General features: G+C 47.8%; 1 protein-coding gene across 2 annotated transcripts in view; it reads right to left on the minus strand.

The window, feature by feature from the left end:
• The window catches only part of sbno2b (strawberry notch homolog 2b), a 51,621-nt gene extending 35,578 nt beyond the window's left edge, over positions 1-16,043 (minus strand). For both annotated transcript variants that reach the window (XM_084675742.1, XM_084675741.1), the window contains exons 1-3: positions 15,775-16,043; positions 4,871-5,071; positions 3,610-3,692 (exon numbers count right to left, since the gene is read on the minus strand). In XM_084675742.1, coding sequence (XP_084531868.1) covers positions 3,610-3,692; positions 4,871-4,951 — 164 coding nt within the window. In that variant the 5' untranslated portion in view covers positions 4,952-5,071; positions 15,775-16,043. The remainder of the gene's footprint in view (positions 1-3,609; positions 3,693-4,870; positions 5,072-15,774) is intronic.
• Positions 16,044-16,978: the final 935 nt, after the last annotated feature.

Genomic DNA, 16,978 nt, shown 5'->3' on the forward strand with positions numbered 1-16,978 from the left:
AAAAACCACAATAGTGCAAGGTAGAAAGTCCATACCCCTCCTCTGGTTCCAAATTCCAAGAGAGCCACCCTGACTGAACGTCGACCATGCTGCCTTCCTCCCCCCTCCCCCCAGCAGAGCGACACCCGCGTCCACAGACATGGACGCCGAAACACAACACAACCTGAAGTTCCTCTCTGTCCTTCTCAGAGCTCCAGGCTCCATATGAACAACCGCTCCTTCTCCCCCCCTCCCACGCTCCCTCTTCTGCTGGTTCCACGCTCCCCGTCTTCCTGGTAACTCCGCTCGAGAGGAAAATCACCAGCCAAGATTCCAGGGAAACTGGCTGGACTCTTCTGTGGAACCAGGTGAGCTAAATCTGCGTCAACCACCCCACCCTCTCTTGACTTTCTGTTTGTGTCACCAACCAGGACAGCAGAGTGCTGGTGTGATGACAGCAGCATGAAAGCACTACGTTGGCACACACGCATACACCCACACTCTCGCACTGTCAGAATGAAAGTAAAACGTAAAGTGGTGTGTGGGGGAGGGTGGTGGGGGGGGGGGGGGGGGGGGATCATGCTACGAAGCAGAGATCCTCCCTGATCCTGTGTGGTCCCTTTTCAGGGGGGGGGGTCATAGCAGCACGGGGCAACCCGGACACTGGTTTAGAGGGAAACCCATTGGGATATGGAGAGATAGGGGAGGGGAAGTAAGCATTGGGCACAGAGAGAGAGAGAGAGAGACAGGAGAAACAGAGCGAGAAACAGAGAGACATAGAGAGAAACAGAGAGCAAGAGGGCACAGAGAGAGAAATAGAGAGATAAAGAGAGAAATAGAGAGAGATAGAGAGAGAAATCAAGTATCCAGTCATTCTGTGTGTCAGGGTAGCTAGCCAGGTCTTTAGGAGTTTTGCGCGGTGGCGTAAGCCTTATCAAGTGCAGAAATCCCCGCCCTCGCCCTGCAGTCTAATGAGACAGTGATAGGACAGGCTTGGCAGACAAGACCAGACTCAGGTGTAGGACGCCGCGTTCCTGCACAGCACAGACCCTGGGCCCCAGAGCCTTTTACATTTACATTTAGTCATTTAGCAGACGCTCTTCTTCAGAGCGACTTACAGTAAGTACAGGGACATTCTCCCTAAGGCAAGTAAGGTGAGGTGCCTTGCCCAAGGACACAACATGTGCACCAGCCGGGAATCGAACTGGCAACCTTCAGATTACTAGCCCGATGCTCTACCCGCTAAGCCACTTGACTCCATTTTGGGGTTTTCAGTACTGTGTGGATGGCCCCCTCGCATGACGCCCTGGTCTGGTGCTGCAGCGCAGCGTGCAGGCTGAAACCCAGCAGGACAGAGGGGGGACAGAGGGAGGCTTCTCTCGTCATCCCGGATGATTGATTCCCACGCCGCTACCCAGGAATAAACGGCGTCTGGATCAAATTTTCAGGAAGAACAGCCGAGATATAAACAAGTCTTCACAAGACAAAAAAAACCCAGGGCTCTGATTAAGACTGCCCTTTTTGATGGGCAGTCTCCGCGGCGAAGGAGAACCCACCTGTTAGTCCCTGTGGACGACTCATCATGTCACCCGTGGATTAACTGCAAACTGATTAACCCGCATCCCAAACACGGTTACAGCAATTACATCAAAAGAGCTTAAAGTCTTCGCTCGGTATTATTCTGAAAAATCTGCCTCGGAGATCTGGATTTGGTAAAAATCTGGATTTTATTCAAACAAACAAGGACTGGCGTTTTTATGTATTAAGACCCTTAAGCAGGCTGGAGCAATAACAGTTTTACACTCCGAAACAGAGTCTTTATCACGTTTGAGTATCAGTCGATGGTGTTGGATGACTGTGGTTTCGTTGTGAAATTGAAGCAGAATGTACCCAGGCTCTGGAGGCCAGCCGCTGTTTACAGTCTGACCCCCTTGGTAGGCTGGCTTCACTTGAACCAGCTGGACCAATCACCAGCTCAGATACAGCCCTGTGGATGTGACAGCTGCCACCCACACCCTGCGACCACCAGGGCTTCGTTCGAATTAGCGCCAGTCGACCAGAAAGGGCCCCCTGGCACAGTGGAGGGTGCCTGGATCGTGGGGGAGATGGGGGAGGGGGGAGATAACAGCAGCAAAGTGTGACATCATCAAACAAGGACAGATTCCCCTAAAAAAAAGTAGAGGGGAACTTCTGGTGGGATCTCAATATAGCGTGTTTCTGTGTGTGTCAACTGAGAGAGGTGCTGTGTTGGAGGGGGAGATTATTTTGAGGTGTATGTTAACGGGATGGAGGTGGACAGTGGGCTTTTTACTGCAGAGTAAATGACAGGGCCAACCCACCGAGAGCTGAGGGACAAGACAGCAAGTGGCTGTCGTTAGCTCAGCTTAAAAGATCAGGCCTTAAACACACATTTGAAGCGTACACACACACACACACACACACACACTGTGTCCTGCTCATGTACATCCCCTGTCTGCGTGTGTGTGTGTAAATGACGTCAATAGAACGACAGGCTGGCGGTCCCTGACTCAGAGCCAGAGTGTAAACACAGATTGGCCCATTCACATTTCCTCGTGTCACGTGACCAGTCGTTCTGTCAGGCCTGGACAGCGCTGAAGGGAAATCAGCATCGTTACTACTGCCAAAGCAGAATCGTATGGTTACTTTGAAGGTGAATAAACACCCGTCGATTTCTCTTTCTCACCAATTTAAAACATGTCACAACCTCCTTCTCACAATGGTTTCAAACGGCCGTGTCCCCAGCTACAGCTGGGACCCAAGGAACACAGTTAGCATCCAGGCTAGGTTGGAAATGCTGCCGTTTTCCCCTCATGGTGAGACACACATTACAGCGGCAGCCACGTTTGAGCAGAAGACTCTGCTCGACGCACGACGCCGGTTGAAACAGCCTCTGACTCAATGTGAAAAACCACAGACCCCTAGCGCTGGCGTCATCGGAGTTGTAGTCCCCACTATGCTTTCAAAGAACCAGCCGCCAGCCGGCAGGGGAAGAGGAGAGGTCTTGTAAATCAGAAAGCTCGGGTGGAGGGAGGGTCTGTGTATGTGTGACAGCGTGACTGTTTGAATGTAAGGACTGAGAAGAGGCAGAGGCCAAGGAAACAGAGAGAACATGAAGCAGGGTTGCCAGATGCAGAGACACGACCCCCCCCCTCCTCCTCTCCCCCAGGTCGCCCGACGCCAGGCAGTCCCCACACAGGAAATGAAGGAGATCTAATAAAGCGTCAGAGGGCCGGGGGCCCAGGCCCCCCTCGGCAGGGAAGAGCGACATGTACAACACAAGCTGCTCACGGCACACTGCAGATCAGCCAATCAGCTATGGCCTGACGCTGCAGATCAGCCTATCAGCTATTGTCTTTTGACCTGCGACACTCAGATACCTCGAGTCATGGCAGTCTGTCCTGCCAGGGGGTGAAGCTTCTACCAAGAGAGCGCAGTTTAAACGGGAAGCGCTCAGGTAACGGCAGGATGATGCCAAATGCTCCTGAACCACCCTTGGAGACGATGGTCGTATCCCAGCATGGGCACGTGAGGGAGGAACAGGGACTACGTTCAGGGTCGGACCGAGAGAAGAGGCCGGGCGAGGAGGGGAGAATCCCACTGGTTACTTACTGGTTTCCAGATTGCATAGGACAGTGGGCGCTGTATCCGGCCTGCTGTGCGTAGGCCCAGGATCCAGAGGGATACATCGAAGTCTGCAACACAAGAACACACATGGCTTCCTTTATTCACTGGCCGGTTGTGGACACTCTTTAAGGCGATGCAATTCAGCTGTTTTAACCATGTTTTATAGTAAGGCTACACAATACACAACAGAAGCTAACACCTTATTTCTTTTTTTTTTTTATATGCAGGAAACGTTGACGACAAAGTGAAGGTTTGGTATATATACAAACATTTCCCCCAATGTCCCAAGTGATACTTTCATTTCCACCAGTGTTTTTCCCTCAATGCACACCCTTGTGTGAAAAGGCCAGTCACTCCCATAGGCGTTTGTTTGACATATAATTTTTTTACCTTGGTCTCGCTGAGGCTTTACAAATCACAGAAGTCCCCTACAGGTGACGAACACAGACAAGGCATTGATGTCATTAGCCTGGCCTGGATCTCTGAATCAGGACAGGAACCAGAAACCACTAACCGAGTCTGACACAGTCTGGGTTCCTGTCCAGGCCGCCACGAGGCCCTCAGCGAGGCACCCTGACTCTAAACGCATGGCTGTCACCGCTCGGGTTCATGCTCTGGAGTCATGAGAGGCTAGTCGAGGCAGGAGTCGTGAGAGGCAGGAGTCATGACAGGCTAGTCGAGGCAGGAGTCATGAGAGGCAGGAGTCATGACAGGCTAGTCGAGGCAGGGGGATCTGTTGACAGTCGTCTTCAGAATTTCCACCCTCAGCTCCCTCTCATTCAAAGTCCACGCCGAGGCGTGTGCTGACTATGTTTGGCTGCAGTGAACACTGATGAAGACAAGGGGCCTGCAAAGCAACCTTTCAAAAGGAGCAGGCTGACTCAAGCTGCAGAATACATGGTCTGATGGTACATTGAATATCTTGGGTGCAGACGCAAAGTCCCTTGGGCGCAACACCCACTATAAATAGAGGCTCCTTGATGGTGAGAGAGACAGAGCCAGAGAGAGAGAGAGCCAGAGAGAGAGAGAGAGAGGGGGACGGAGAGAGAGAGAGTGACAGAGAGAGAGAGAGGGACGGAGAGAGAGAGACAGAAACAGAGAGACAGACAGTTAGAGAGAGAGACAGTGAGAGAGAGAGAGAGAGAGAGAGAGAGAGAGAGAGAGAGAGAGAGAGAGAGAGAGAGAGAGAGAGAGAGAGAGAGAGAGCGAGAGAGAGAGACAGAGAGAGACAGTTAGAGAGATCTACCTCCACGTTGGAGGAGGCCATTGTGAACAGGCTGCTGTCCAGCTGGGGCCCCTCGGGGTGCAGGTAGTTCTCCCCGTCCATGACTGGTGCTGAGGGGAGGGGGGGCGTCAGACTGAGATGCCACACATCACCCTTGGTTGGCTGAGCTGACCTCTGACCCCTGCTGAACTCCACCTAACACCGCCCAGCAACCTCCATGACCTACGGGTGGAGGAGAGAGGCGGGGAGGCAGGGAGGGAGGGAGGCAAGGAGGGTAGAGATGGAGAGAGAGGGAAGAAGAGAGAAATAAAGCAGTTAGTTTAATCCCATATTCCTATTGAAGCGGCACTTAACAGGAGTTCTAGGGCCACGAGCAGCGTGTGGAGAGATGAAGCCGTCAGTCATATGGCACCGGTGAAGTGCTGTTACAGCCAGGCTGAAAGTGAGTAAAAACTCATCACATTTACGCTCCTGAATATCGTAGAGGCTAACCCCCCCCCATGCCACCCCGGGGCCTATAGTAACGAACTAATTACAATTCACATTCATAAGAGCCAATTAAAACAAATGACCGATAACGCATTTGAACCCGGCTACCAATCAAAACAACCCCAGACAGAGCTGATTGGAGGGTTACCAACTGAGACATGCCGTCAGTCTATTCCGCGGCAAACATGCCTTCACCGCTGTCGATCTCTGGTCAGGGCCAGAGGTCTAGGCCTCGCTTCCCTCTACCCTTGACCGACAGTCCTAATTTCCCTCATGGACTGTTGACACCACATGTCAATCGCTGCGCATGCTCGTATGACGGGTTGTTACGGAAACGGGAAGACCTAATCGGGAAGTTGGCCTCACGAGATGCCACCATACCCACATCCAGTCCTGAACCCCCCGAAAAATGAGGAATGAGAGACTCACTCTCGACTGAATTTCGGTTCTCTCGACACACAAAAAAATACAATAATCCAAAAGCTATTCACGTACAAGAATTTGACGGTCGAGATATAGATTTGCGAGGGTTGATATGTGGATGTGAGACTAAACTCAAATAAGGACCTCTTAATGGGAACTTCCTTCATGGCCCTTGTCATAGCTGGGTCAAGTCTGCAACCCCCCACACATCCCTGGCTTCATTGGAAATGAAAGTCTTACCTTCCCCCACGCTCCGGAGCGTTCACCAGGGGGTGGGGGGGTGGATGGTGGAGGGGGGGGGGGGTGCCAGTACATCCTGACAGAGTTAAGATGAGGGTCTCCACAAGCTGGTCTTTGTACTAGCCTAGCCTAGCCTAGCCTAGCCCAGCTTAACCTTGTAAAGCCCAGTCCATGCTAACTAAGGGCAGCTAGAGAGGTTATGAATAGAGGTCTTGTTCAGCCTTGGCGTTTGATGCTGAGGAACAGCGTACATGACCTCTGAGGATTGAACAGGAAGACCGGGAACTCTATCAGTGGTAGCAGGGGGTAGCCTCTGGAACGGGGCTGAGCTCTGACACTGTCAAAACAGAGGAAGTAGGCCTGGTGGAAGCTTCCAGATGGGTCTGGTGGAGGACAACAGACGACACAAACAGGCTGGGCAGGGACGGAGGAGTGTGAAGCAGAAATTCCACAGTCGAGACACCTTTGACGGCTTCATCGACTGAAAAAACACAAGCCCGCATCTCTATCCATTCACCGTTATCTCTTTTCGCCAGTTGTCCATCCCAATATTCCATCTCCCCCCCCCTCCCTCCCCCCTCCCCCCCTTGACAACCATAGGCTACTTATCCATATACAGATTTGGCAATGCAAGGTGCTCTCCCTCTCCCTCTCCCTCTCTCTCTCATCCCCCCTTCCTGCCTTCCCTGCATGAGAACTACCATCCCCCTTCTCTCGCCATGCCGACGGCAGCAGCGCGGCAACAAACGTCTCCTAGCAACGGAGAGGTGTCCATCTTTGGCAGCCCCCATGGCTCCGAGGACAATCGATACTGATCATTATTTGCCTCCCAGATGTCTTCTTCCTGTAAGGCACTCTTATCATTACTGGAATGGCAAGGAGGGGGAAGGGGATGGGGCAAACGAAATAAAATGAATGAGAGAGATCGAGCGAGAGCAAGAGAGAGCGAGGGAGAATAATAGAGAATGGCTAAAAATGAGGTTGTTTATATGCATTTAGCCTAGCTGAGAGAGACATCTATTTACCTTTCCTGGTTTTTGAAGGCATGTCTGCTATTTAGGTACTGGCTTGTGTCTGGGCTTTTTATTAAGACTTTTAAGTACTCCAAGATGCTGGGGACCCATTTGACGGTAACACAGGAAACTTTCCAAATCAAAAGGTGCGTCCCAATACCATACTTCCTAGGGGTGTAACAATATATTGTGAAAAAATATATCGCAATACAAAAATTTGACAATATGTATCGTATAGTTATGGCAATTCTTTTACAATACGACGTCTGTTTGATCCTATTGGTTGAGCTACCGGCACGCGACCTACTTTGCACCTGCGTCGATCGCACATTTATTGCATTCACAGAAATTGTTGAACTGAGTTAACTAAATTGTATGTACAACAAAGAAACATTTTGAAAATGTTTAGGAAATACATTTGTTAATTGAATTTCAGTTTCATTTAAAATGTTCAAAATATCGTGATACGTATTGTATCGTACACCCAGTATCGTGATACATATTGTATCGTGAGCTGAGTGTATCGTTACATCCCTAATACTTACACCAGTATACTACGAACTATACAAAATATTAAACTCTGCTCTGCAACGTTGGGCTTACTATCTAGTATGGTAGTATGGGTGTTGGAACCCACTGAATGCAGTGTTCCTGGTGGTAGAGGAATGGAGAGGAGACAAGGAGGGCAGCGTAATAGTGTCAGAAAAAGACTGCTGGAGAAAAAAAAGCCAGTCGTAGTGGTATAATCTGCTAATCTGCTCTTCTGGGTGGTCTGTTGTACACCTAAATCTGAGGGATTAACACACACACACACACACACGAGCGCGTTAACACACACTTTACGACAAGCTCAAAGCTTATCGACACTGACTTAAAAAAAAAAAAAAAAATCATATTTGAGAAGAGAAATGAGCTGCTTGTATGTTGCCAGGCAGACTCCATGGCCAGGGGCCCGGGCCCACAGGGATCAACAGAGCCCAGGCACAGTGAAGTGTCACTGCAGCAGAGCCTGTGTCAGCTGAAGCACATGGAACGACTCCAGGGAAGAGTGACTCCCTCAAGCTGCTAAGTCACAGCTAAGCACTCACGAGGATCTCACGCACACGCACAGGACAAAAAAAAAAACAGCACACACACACACGCGCACAGAGAGTGGAAAAAAAAGTGCACCACACACACACACACATTAAACAACAACAGGTAGTTGCTGCTGTCTATGGTACAAGTCCAGGGCTGACCGTGTCATAGGCCGGAATCTAGACTGGGAATCTGAAGGGGTTGGACAGTGTTGGTCTCAAAGGAAACCAGCCTATTAGCCCCTCTACTAAACCCATCCATTGCTGTTATTGTCGCAGTGTGCTTTTTAATAATGCTAGGTCCACTGTACTGTCCTGTCTGCTGTGTTGAATGCATCTCTGTTTTCAAGCTCTTGGTGCAGAACAAATTCCCCCCGGGGCAATAAAGGTTTTCATTCGTTCATTCATTCAACCTATGGGGGTCGGGGGTGGAGATTCATCCCTCTCCATCCCCCACACGTGTGATCTCTTCCACCGCCCTCATCGTCTCATCCCTCACTCCCTAGCATTCATCCTGCTTAAGACACGCAAACAAACGACAATCCTCTAACCCGGCTTGGCTTCATCTTCATTAACCGCCTTGTGAAGATCATCACGTTCCCATGACGAGAGCGTGAGACACACCCACGCCCACGCTCAAACACTCACCTGTTCAGTCCGGTCTGCCAAGACTTCAGACTTCCAACACTGATGGCATTCACTCCAGTACAATACCAAACCACCTCAAAAGGCATTCCCAACCCATTTCCATCCAGTAAACGTTCCCCAAATCACATTTAACTTAATGACGGAGACAGAGTGTAACATGTTTGATCACCCTTTTCGAGGATCAGGGCCGGACTCGAGGATAAATTCATCAGCCACGCCATGAAAAATTCATATAAAGGAACAAGTGACTTCCCTTGGAAACACATCCGTCATTCAAAACAGCCTGCATTATTAATCGGACGCTTTTCAACACGTGGTGACGCTTTCCGTTCCATCAGGCAGACGATCGGAGACACAGAGATCTGTGAAGAGCTTAGCGCTGAGGCAAAGACAGACTCACAAAGCCAAATGATCAAGTGACAGCCTTATCAAACACGAGCCCGACAGCAACAAATTGAGTTTTTAAGAGCTAGGTTCTTGGTTATCGAGTTTCTTCCATTCAAATATTTAACGCGTGCGCGCACATGCGTACCTTTTATAACGGTAAGATGACTGTTAAGATGCCTGGGTGGGAACACTGCTCAAATTAAGGTATTTATGACTATGTGTGTGTGTGTGGGGGGGGGGGTTGTGACGGTAGGTGTGAATTTTCCTCTAGTCAAAACAGTAAACCCAGAATGACACGCCTCCACACACACACACAGTGCTCACCACTTCAGAAGTGACACCCTGACTGTGACTGTGTCACCAGCCGGAGAAGACCAGTGTGTGATATTCCACAGACTAATCTGGCAAGCCTGAACCCAATAGAGCTCCTCTGGTGAGTCAGAATGGGGCTTTTGTTGTGGTGGAGTACAGGAGAGGAGGAGGGGTTTGGGGGAAGAAACCACCAGCATAGAGGGGCTTAATGAAGGCCCAATAACCCCCCCCCCCCCCCTTCACATCCCCCCCACACCCACCACCAGCAGCCACTAGATCAAAGCTGGCCAAGATCAAAGAGGAAGGAGAGAGATCTCCTCTACTTAGCAGCTCCATGCCTCCTGCCATCTCTACTCAGGACGCACACACACACCACGCTTGACCTCTGAAGGCATACTCTGGTCCTTGCTGTGTGTCCACGTGGCTGAGATGGACAGAGACACAGAGCAGCATCCAGTCCAAGACAGGCAAGGGGATTAGCAAATGACTTCCTAGCTGCCTGAAAGAAGAAAATAAAGACACAGAGAGAGAGACAGGGAGACAGACAGAGAGACATAAACAGAGAGAAAGACAGAAAGAGACAGACAGAAACAGAGAGACAGAAACAGAGAGACAGAGAAAGACAGAAAGCAAGAGAGAGAGAAAGAGAGGTGAGGGCTACTTTAGTTGGCACACACGCAGTTACAGTAGCTGAACTGGGGAGGAGTTAACGAGATGTTGGGCCTTGTGTTCAGCAAGGCTGCATACGCCCCACTGGGCTGAATCTGCTGTGGGCCACACACACACACACACACACAGTGTGTAACACATACAGCTTATGTGCGTGTTAAGCAATCACAAAATAAGAGTTGGGTTGCATGGAGGGCAGAGGCCAGTGAACTCCTGTGTGGGTTGGAGAAAGTCCTGCTTTTCAGGACAGCACAAAGAGTACCGTCATTTTTGGACTATAAACCGGGCCTTTTGTCGCATTTTTCGACCCTGCGGCTTATATAACGGTGCGGCTAATCTATGGATTTTTACAGCTAACGGCTAACGGTTAATACATGGGAGCTTCCTCAAGCAGCCATCTCTTTCCCGACTATTAATTACATATGGTAATTAAACATTAAAACACCTGCGGTTTATAGTCCAGTGCAGCTTATATATGTACACATCATTCAATTTAGCTGCTGCGGCTTATATTACGGTGCGCCTTATAGTCTGAAAATTACGGTACTAGCAAGCCAGACAGCCCAGTGCCAGCCAGCCAGCCAGCCTGCATGCAAAAAAATCTTCTAATCCAGGTAACAGGACTCTAGATCTCAGACCTTCAGAGCCTAATAGAATGTACAGGTCTGGAGGTTAAACACCAGAGGTAAGTTTGGGGGTTTAGTAGGCTGTAGTTCTGTGAAGAGGCCAAAGCATTGCCTCCGTGGTTCTCCCTAGACCTTTCAGAGTAACAAACAAAAGTGCGGGTTCAGAGATTAGAGAAGCAAGACTGTTGTGATCTTTCCACTCGTCGGTTTCTTCAGAAAGTCTACAACGTCTTCCCTTTGCCCGCAGCGGTCGGGTCTGGCTGCCAAGAAAGCACCGATACGGCTGAATCATGCTCAATCAAACAGCCTCAGGAACCATTAGACTTTGTGAAAGGGCCCAGACTGGGCTGTTAGGGACTGACTTGGGAGAAATGGGGCACCTATGACATTTGGAGTGCACTAGAGAGCCAGACTGGCTTCACACTGCAAGACAGCATGGAGCAACTGGAAACTGGAGATGGGGGGGGGGGTGGGGGGAAGAGACCTGGGGATGAATGCTCAACTACAGACAGGCAGACAGACAGGCTGACAGACAGACAGGCTGACAGACAGACACCAGAGTAAGTGATGTAAACATGAACTTCTATTCTAACCGACTCTGAACCACACAGAGTAAGACAGAGCTATTGACAGACAGTGGGATTGGATAGAGGCAGGGGGCTTATCGGCTTTCTGCTCTGCTCTCTGTGCAGCCGCAGCCAGACCCTGACCCTTGACCTTCTCTTCTCTGCAGCCATGACAGAGATCCACAGGGAACAAGGACCCCCATCATTATCATCAGCCACTCCTGTCTATAATTCCTATGTTGGGCAGCTGAAACTCAAGCTCTTTGGAAAAAGACTGTTCTAATCACCTTAAAAGTATGCGTTTTCAAAAGTCTGTTTTACGCAGATCTCCTTTGGCACAACTTCTCGATGATGTGGAGAGTTTAAAAATGAGACAAGATTATCCTCCTGAACCCCCACCCTAAATAAAAATAAAATTAAAATTAAAAAAGGAATCCTAACAATAACATGAGTCCATCTCCTAGGAACGCCCATGCACTGAGGGCGGTACCTGCAACGGGGAGAGAGTTTGCGCTCCTGTGCTACTGTCAGGCCAAATACTGTCCTACCTGACGTCACAATGCCGTTCCGAAACAAGGACGCGTCCGTCGCTATGCCGACCTTAAATTCCTGAGATATCTACGCGTGCTAGCAGGAAACTGTCATGGTTGCTATACTGGTTACTAATCTCTATTTACTACCCTACTATTTAAAGTTTTCACTCGTTCGACATTCCCGAGACAGCAACGCGCGCGGGTAGAATACTATTCGCGTTGCCTTCCCGAGTTCCCGGTCAGTTAAAATGGATGCTAAATAAGTAATTTTTTCGACTAAAACAACTAGCTAGCTAGCACTAGCTATCGAAGGAGTGAAAACTTTAAATCGTAGAGTAGAATAAACTGGTTTAAATAAGCCTAATTACAAAACTTCCTATATAGTAACCAGTATAGCAACCATGTCAGTTTCCTGCTAGCACGCGTAGATATCTCAGGAATTTAAGGTCGGCATAGCGACGGACGCGTCCTTGCTTCGGAACGGCATGATGACGTCAGGTTGGACAGTATTTGGCCCCAGGACACTATTTGGCCTGACAGCTCCTCTTTCAGCACATCTCAGGTAGCAACAAAGCCCAGGAGAATCTCCCAGTAAGTACCGGAAGATGCCGTCACTCGCACCGGTAAATTGCATTTTTGGGTTTATTTTTTCCGTAGGTCTAAACAGAGAGGAATTGAATCTTGACAAGCTCTTCCTGTTTTCATTCACACTCGTACATGATGAGTTAAGATGAGCGATGGCAGATGTTTTCAACACTAGGCGGCTGAAGTTGACCTTACCTGATTGTTCTATTGGCAAAACTACGGATCAAACGCAAACTCTCATCATTGCAATTTATTTCATCCGGGTCTCTTCACAGTCTAAAGACCTGAAGATATAGGTTCACTAGTTGTAGGCTAGGTTTTAACACAGACTAGGCCAATGTCACATATTCCAACAATGTTGATGGGCATAGTTCTTTAATATTTCCGCCATGTTGAGTGCAGTGTTTGCTTTGCAGCCAAGGATGTTTACCTACTTCTTAACTTACAGCGGCCCACTGAATGACCTGCCATTGAACGTTCCCCCCCTGCATTTCAATCATCTTCTGATCAGCTCTTGGGCGGCATGCGCAGCTCACCGGCCAGGGTGTATCACCCAGCACCCTGTTATAAAGGAGCTCTGTGTCTCTGACACCAGTATAAGAAACAGTGGAGCCTTCTTATTAGGAAAAGTAGAAGCTGGCCTTGTCTCCTTCCATAGCTCATGTTTAATACATGAACTATTACCTAATGAAGGCCAGGTTCGAGGAAAGCAGAACAGTCCAACCCATTAGCCATCCCTGACCTCCTTCCTCTAACAATACCAGCAGCACCACCACTCTACTCTCTACACCACCTCACCCACTCCCACATTTCATTCTTTCTCCAATCAGCCCAGAGGCCGTAAATGAGATTTATCACTGACACCAGCCGGGGGGGGGGGGGGACAACAAAAAACATGCCCGAGAGAAAGAGAGAGAAATGGAGAGTATGAAGGACATATAGAGAAAGAGAGAGGGAAAGATATGGAGAGCGTGAAAGACACGGAGAGAGAGGAAGCGAAAGAGAGATATGAGCGGAAGAAGAAAGCGCTGGAAATGGGAGAGACAGAAAGATGGAAAGAGGGTGAGAGGCCAAAAGAGTGAGAGAAGGAAGAGAGAAGGGGAGAAAAGAAGAAGAAAGAAAGAGGGAAGGAGGAGTGGAGGAGCTCTGGGCTGTTTGGGTGCATTCAGTCCCAACAGACTCCTGCTTGCTCTCAACAACAACAACCAAGGCTTGTGGCCTTCAAGATCCCGTCACAGTGGGGGGAGCCTGTTCACCAACAGACAGATTGACTTCTCTCTCTCTCTCTCACACACACACACACACACACACACACACACACACACACACACACACACACACACACACACACACGCAGACACACACACACACGGCAATACCAATTAAACATGTCATCAAAGGTTTGGTAAAAGAATGTGATTTGCATGTTAGCTCAAGTCAATACTGTTACGGGCTAGCTCGTTCATCTGATTTGGCCAGGCGAGCTTTATCACTGTGTTTGTTGATGCAACTGCATGCTTGAAAACACGATGCATTTCATCAAGTCTTCTGATGTACTTTTGGTTGTTAAATATATTTGTCATATATTTGTGACAGATTGATCCAGCATCACGAGACAGAACAAAAGAACAGTGTATGGCCTTTTTTTAACTTGCAAACAGAGAGAACAAATATCTATTGATCCACAGTGGTGTTCTGGGGGCAGGAAGAAGGAAGCCTGTGGTTTTCAAGCCTGTATTTCAGCTTCACACTAACGGTTAAAACAGCCTGTCTGCTACCATTATCATGGAGTAATGGGAGAAAGATGGCAAGGGATCCAAATGACACCAAGGCCACTGACCGCCCCACTGAGTTAGGCAGAAGGTTAACAGGGAATACTGGGAGTCATTCACCCTTCAATCATCAAATTGCATTCTTGACTTGAGGGGAAATCGTTGTACGGATTTAAAAATTGGCGTGGAAACCTGTGTTGAGGTCAGACTGTATTGGTCTATCTTTTACACACTGGCAGTTGTGCCACAATATCAAACTGTGCGACTAGAAATGCCAATAGAATTGCTTGATAGTACAAGTGGTTTTCTTGCTTACATTTAGTTTGTTTGCACAAATATCTTAGACCAGCATTTAGGGCTAATGTCCCCTGAGTGTTTTCACTCTAAAGATTCCAGAGACATGGTAAATATATTACTCTCCATATCAACATTATAAAAGATGCCTACATTATTAGTGACATAAATAGTTTTTTTGTCGAGTAAGGCTGATGATTAGGGGGGGCCATGGCTCAACACAGCTGTCAGTACTCTGAAATGTAGGCTACAGATGCATGCACCCCCCACCCCTACCCCCCTTCTTCTGAGAAGAACACAGCGCTTCTGTACTAAACTACTGCTAGCGACAACTTTTTCTTTTCTCAACAAGTACAGACAGGTCTCTGGCTATAGAAAAATTGTGAATCTGCCTTCCAACCACAAGTCCGTGAACCCGAGCATTCACGTAGAAAGGTCAAAGAGTCCTTTGAGAGACAAGAAATGTAACCAGGCTAGTTAATGGTTTGGCACACAAAGACCACACAGAATATTCCCTGAGTTAAGCAACTACACATTTGATAACTGATCCAATAGTGTGATTTTCATAATCTAGAAAATGAACAATATATTGACTAGATAATACGACAGCACAACAAATATCAGGAAATATCGTAATACATAAACCCTGATACAAATGAATTTCAGTTGTTCTCCACAAAAATTAGCAATTAAGCTAGCTAACGAAAACATGAATTAGAAATAACAGAAGATGCAAATTATCCAAGACGGGTCTAGTTTGACTAGCTGGTTAGCAACAATGATTCCTCACATGGAGTCTAGATACTATTCTATAAAACGAGGAAAGGCAAATATGAAACGATTATCAAGGCGTTATCTAGCAAGCGTTAGCCAGCTAGATAGAAGATCTAAGAAAGTAGTCAAGCTAGCCTAGCTATACTATCAGGAGTACTACTCCTGACAAAGCTGTGGTTAGCCACAGTAGCTCGCATGCTAGTTAGCTAGCTAGAGCTAGCTACATTTCGGTATCGACGAATAACTTCGAAAATTACATTCACTTTACAACAAATAAGACATACGTTTGATAAAAACGAAAAATGCAAGTTGCATCTGATAGCTAGCGTTATACTAATAATAAAGCGAAATATGATATTTGCTTACACCTAGCTAATGTTAGTCAACCAGCTAGCATACTATCCATAGCTGTGACGACTGTTGGCTAGCTGGCGTTTTCAGTCTTGCTAGCTCGGCTAGCTGTCTACATGTCGTTCGCACACAGTTTTACGTATCTGATAACCTTGAATTACACTTACCAATAACGTGTTACTTATTCTGAATCCCAGTTTCTTTTATGTTTCTGGTTTTAATCGAATTCGCGCCTGTATTAGATCGAAACGTGAAATTTGGTCGAACTTATTCTTTTCAGTTGTTTTCTTCACTTCCTGATAGAGACGGTGCCATTTTGCCAATCCAAGGGAGATATTTCCGCTGCTGTCGTCACACAAGAATGCCTTATTGCCAGTTGCCCGTGGCTTATGGTTGTCATGTCAGCTCCCTGTCCTTCTGTGTAGCTGAGATGAAGTGTAACTACATTTGACTGTTTCTGATCAAACTAAATCATCCTTGTAATATATGTCGAAAAACTGAACAGGTCAGGCTGGTTATGACATTAAGCGACAACAACGTACCCATTAGATTATGTAGACTAGGTTTGAACGAACCGTGCTGGGGTCAGGTGAGACAAGGGATTGTCCTATTCCTTTGCTTCAAGGCTACGCCCTAGTTGAAAATAGTATGTCTGGACTGGATCTGATTGCATGTGTCAGGCCATAGATGGCCATGTTACCTTATCAGAACAGCAGGATAAACCATCAGAGTAGGTTAATTCTGCTACAGAATAGTATTCTGTCTCTATGAAACACTTAACAAGACCAGTCATAGGGATATTATGTTGTGAGTGTGTTTATTCCCATGTATGTAAGCCTATAAATGTGTACTTAACACCATTACTTGAGTCACTGGGCAACACAAGCTGGCTGTCACCTGCCCTCTTCCAGGTTCCACCCTCCAATCAAAATGATTATTTGTTAATGACCTCCACAATGCCCACAATCAATTTGACAGATATGGAGAATATTAAGCACTTTTTATATTCATTTTATCTGTATTTTTCTGTATTTGATAATGGACCAATAGGAGTTGCAGCTTGTGTGTGTGTCTTTGTTGCTGTTCTCCTTTTGTCACGTGCATCCTTACCCAATGACGTATCGAACGATGCAACTGGAAGAGGTCCAGTCGTTTCCAGTAAATATATCCAAGGCCTTCCTGGCACAACAGTCCCCATTTTCATCAACAATGGAATGGGGATGAAGAGGAGCACAGTGCGTGTAGTGTTTGTCTCTCACAAGCATGTCGACAGGGGACAGGTTAGGACAGAACAGTGTTTAGTCAAGTCTGTCCTGTGACAACAGCCATCCTTAAAACAGCAGTGAAAAAGTGCCCAAGTATGTAATTGGG

The sequence above is a fragment of the Hypomesus nipponensis genome, chromosome 16 (assembly GCF_054491055.1).
Source record: "Hypomesus nipponensis isolate SF chromosome 16, ASM5449105v1, whole genome shotgun sequence".
Lineage (NCBI taxonomy): Eukaryota > Metazoa > Chordata > Actinopteri > Osmeriformes > Osmeridae > Hypomesus > Hypomesus nipponensis.